General features: G+C 38.7%; 1 protein-coding gene across 1 annotated transcript; it reads right to left on the bottom strand.

Moving 5' to 3' along the window:
• Nucleotides 1-1,992: 1,992 nt before the first annotated feature.
• Nucleotides 1,993-4,314, bottom strand: LOC122846975 (nuclear factor 7, ovary-like). The gene is made up of 2 exons (XM_044144286.1): nt 4,015-4,314; nt 1,993-3,943 (listed from the first exon to the last, which is right to left on the bottom strand). The coding sequence occupies exon 2, from the start codon at nt 3,924-3,926 to the stop codon at nt 2,535-2,537; it is 1,392 nt and encodes a 463-aa protein (XP_044000221.1). The 5' UTR covers nt 3,927-3,943; nt 4,015-4,314; the 3' UTR covers nt 1,993-2,534.
• Between the last annotated feature and the right edge of the window lie 347 nt (nt 4,315-4,661).

Below are 4,661 nucleotides of genomic sequence, written 5' to 3'. Positions count from 1 at the left end.
CATAGTCAAGCTAAACCAATCATTAGAGGACAGCTACACACTCACACACACATTCTGTCCAACATTAACACTTGAGGACACAGTAGTCAAGTTAAACCAATCATTAGAGGACAGCCACAAAGTCACACACACATTCTGTCCAACATTAACACTTCAGGACACAATAGTCAAGTTAAACCAATCATTAGAGGACAGCCACACATTCACACACACATTCTGTCCAACATTAACACTTGAGGACACAAAAGTCAAGTTAAACCAATAATGAGAGGACAGCTACACACTCACACACACATTCTGTCCAACATTAACACTTCAGGATACAATAGTCAAATCAAATCAATCATTAGGGGACAGCTACACCCTCGCACACACATTCTGTCCAATATTAACACGTCAGGACACAATGGTAAAGTTAAATCAATCATTAGGGGACAGCTAAAAAGTCACACACACATTCTGTCCAACATTAACATTTCAGGATACAATGGTCAAGTTAAACCAATCATTAGAGGACAGCCACAAAGTCACACACACATTCTGTTCAGCATTAACACTTGTGGACACAATAGTCAAGTTAAACCAATCATTAGAGGACAGCCACAAAGTCACACACACATTCTGTTCAGCATTAACACTTGTGGACACAATAGTCAAGCTAAACCAATCATTAGAGGACAGCTACACAATCACACACACATTCAGTCCAACATTAACACTTCAGGACACAATAGTCAAGTTAAACCAATCATTAGAGGACAGCCACAAAGTCACACACACATTCTGTCCAACATTAACACTTGAGGACACAATGGTCAAGTTAATTATCCAGCCTCTGCTGCACTGTAAAATAAATAAAGTGTCTTCACAGAAAAGCTTTTGTAGCTGTGGAAATGAGAGATTTAACCTAATTATCTCTACTATAATAATATGTAAATTATCTTACAGTGACCAACATCACAGCTGAATTACATTAATGAAAATTTAAGGTCAATATCTATATAACAAATACAACATAAAGTTTTAAAGTGACCTTTATGTTTTGTATTTCATAGAACAACAGACAAAAAGCAAATACCAGTTTATTCAGTATTTGAATGTCACATTGACAGATTTTTCTATTGACTATTATAATATTTTTCTTTTTGTAGTTTTAATAAGTAAAGTTGATTACACTCACATATTGTTGCTGTAAAATAAGAAAAAAAACATTTTGTTTGACAGCATTTTTACAGTATTTTTCTGTTGAGTTTTTATGTAAACTTTACTGATGTTTTTTTACAGTGTGCTCTGGGAGAAAACCTAAGAAGATGCATTTTGTTCTGTAGTTCTGAGTCACACAGAGCAGAAAACAGAAAGTCAACAATAAAAACGACCAACAAGAACTAAAAACCTTCTTTTTATCATTAACATGTTGCATTTTGGCTCTAATTTCACTGAAATACATTCTTAACCTAATTGATGGCCCTTTGCCAGCTGACACCATTTAATAAAACATAAATGAAGGGATTTCAGGCCAACCTGAGTTTATGTTTCATAACCAGAGCTTCTGTGGACGGCGTATTTGTTCCTCTATAATATTTCAAGAATCATGTTGACAAAGTCCATCTGAGTTTTTACCTGAACTGTGACCTTCCTTTAATCATTCATCATGTTTTTCTAGTTGCACAGGAGATTAAATGAAAGTTATTCAGGAATTAAGCTAAATAACAACCAGAAAGTCAAACTTGATCCTAATCCGGTTCATCACTGAGCTCCTTCCTTTGCTTTTTGTTTTTGTGGAGCTACTGGGTCTTCATTCCCCACAGGATCCATTTAGACGCCTTGTTTTCATTTCTTCACATCACTCCATCTTTACAGGCCTGAGGGCGGCGATCCTCCACTCTGACCAATAAAATAAAGTCTTCTGTCATCAGAAGGAGTGAGAGGAAACATTAATGCATCATTTACTGATGCAAGTTTAATCTGAAGCATCAATGAAAAGAAACTTGATCATTTTATCAGTTTTTATTGGTTTTATTTTTGCTGTTTCAGGTTAACAAGAGACTTTCATGAACAATGAACATTTGTTCCCATAAATCAGCTGATAAATTTATTTACATGAAATTCTTCCAAAATTAACAAGAAAAAAATCTTCAGGTTTGGAAACGGCTAATAATCTACAACATTTATGAAAACAATAATTATTCAACCAGAAGGAAATATATTGATATGTGGATACATGTTGTGATAGTTTTCATTTTCTAATCCTTCACAAGTAAAATTGAAAAAGCAAATTTTCAATAAACAAGCTAGTAATTTATTTACATCAAGTTGTAAATAATAAACAACATTTAAAACATTACAGTGGAAAACACAGAAAGAAATGAAAAAGTCCCCAGATGATCAGATCATCTCCAGTTTCCTGATTAAAAACAGATTTTAAAAATGATATTAAGAAATTCACCAAACCAACAAACTATCAATTATAAAACCAATCAATCATCTGATCAATAATGTTTCATTTGGACTTTTTGTTCTTCATGCTGAGATCATCAGAGCTGCTGTTTGATCACTGAGATCTTCATCGGTAGAATCTTTAATGTTTTATTAAAAGTGTAGAAATATGGAAACATCTTGTCAGTGAAGGTGTGTGTGAAGGTGTGTATGTGTGTGTTAGTATCCAGATCAGAGAAGGACAGCTTTCCTCTGTCCCAGTCCAGATTCACTCTGATCCTCTGGAGATTCTTCTGGACTGAGAGACGAGTGGAAGGAGCTGGAGGAGAACATGCTGAGTATTTACCATAATAGAACTGTATAAACAACAATCCAGACTTTATGCTTCCCTTCCTCTGAACAGATTCTTCTAACACACCAAGTATCCAGTCTTCACTGTCTCCAACATCAACATCCCAGCTGTGGTTCCCTGAGTTAAAACCATCAGAACTCAGAACAGACCAATAATAATAATCTAATCTCTCTGGATTATCAGGAAGTTTCTGTTTCTCTCCTCTAGTCAAACTGGTCAGATCTTCAGACAGATGGAGTTTTGTACCAGCCGTGTTTGGGTCCAGAACCAGAGGAGTGTAGGTCACCATGTTCTCCATGTTGCTCCAGATGTTGAAGGCCAGGTTGCCCAGATGTTTGGCCTGGTCTATCAGAGCTCCTGAGGGCAGCTGTGGATCCTCCAGCAGGGGGCAGCGCTGGACTCTTTCCACTGCAGCCTTGTAGTTGTGCAGGAATGAGACGTCTTCAGCTCTCAGCTCCTCCTCTGTGGCTCTGACTGTGTCTGAAAGAGCTGCTATCTCTCTGCTCAGAGCCTCCATCTTCTCCTTCATCATCCCTCTCTTCTGCTCCTCTTCCTCCCTCAGTGCAGCCAGCCTGGCCTCCTCTTCCTCTGCTAGAAACTGATGAAGCTGCTTAAACTGCTCCATAATCTGCCTCTCTGTGTGTCGGGCCTGGACCTTCAGGTGTTCTGCTGTCTGATCAAACTTCTTCTGAACTTTCTTCCTGAACTCCAGCTTCTTCTTTAGAGGCTCCAGAGTTTCCTGAAGGTTCTTCTTGTGTTGCTGAGCAGCTTCATCGATGGGTCTGAATCTGTGCTTGGTGTGTTTTTCTGAATGACTGCAGACGACACACACTGGCTGCTGATGGTCCAGACAGAAGAGTTTGATTTTCCCAGAGTGCAGATTGCAGAGATCCTCTGAAGCTCTCTGCTCTCTCTGCTGGGAGAAAGACTCACACAGATTCTTCAGAGCAAGATTAATGGGTGGATGTTCTTTTGAAGATCTCCTTTTACAAACTGGACACTCTCTTACTGGTTTCTCTCTCCACCATTTCTTCAGACACTCCTTACAGAAACTGTGGCTACATGACAGAAGAACCGGATCCTTAAAGACGTCCTGACAGACCGGACAGCAGAGATCCTCCTCTGATCTGGAAGCCATTTTGTCTCTGAGTGAATCTGAAAACACAGCAGACAGAAAGTTAAACCAGGAAGTCAGTTTCCCTCCTGCAGAAACTTTATTCTCTTACTTTAATTTTGATTTCCTTGTTTTTCCTCCAGCAGCAGTCTGTGTTCCAGCGTCTGGTTCCTCAGTTTTCTCTCTGTTCTCCTTGTTCTGTCAGGCGGTGATGAAGGGGATCCAAAGTGTTTTCTCAATCAGTTTTTTCTCTCTGATCTTTTTCCTGTTGGATTTAAAGTCTTGAGGCTCTAAAAATCAGAGACGATGTTTTGCTGTTTCATGTCCTGGTGACACCAAGTGCTGCTAATCCTCCTCATTTGCTTTTGCTGCTCCTCTATAAATCTCTGCTTGGTCAGAAGAGACAGTTTGAACTTCCTCCTCCTCTCTCTGCTCTGCCTGCATGAAGCCTCTGTTTCAGCTCCTCCTGGGGTCGTAGTTCAGATTTTATGTCAGGTTTAGTGAGGCAGTCAGGTGCACCTTGTTGTCATGGTTACCATCATAAAAACTGTTGGGGCAATAGAGAACAAGAGATGTATCCAAATTGCAATAAGTATTATTATCACATGTCCTTCTTCCTAGAAGTTGTTAAACTTTACAACTCTGCTGTTTGTTTGCACATTTAATTCATTTAACTTAAAGTCTAAATATTTGCAAACTTTCCAAGTTTGTCAAACTATTCTACTCTCTTTCACACTTCTTTTAACCTGTTAAATTTGT

This window comes from Gambusia affinis, linkage group LG17 (assembly GCF_019740435.1).
Source record: "Gambusia affinis linkage group LG17, SWU_Gaff_1.0, whole genome shotgun sequence".
Taxonomy (NCBI): Eukaryota; Metazoa; Chordata; class Actinopteri; order Cyprinodontiformes; family Poeciliidae; genus Gambusia; species Gambusia affinis.
The sequence above is the reverse complement of the archived record's forward strand: the minus strand, read 5'-3'. Positions and strand labels throughout refer to the sequence as shown.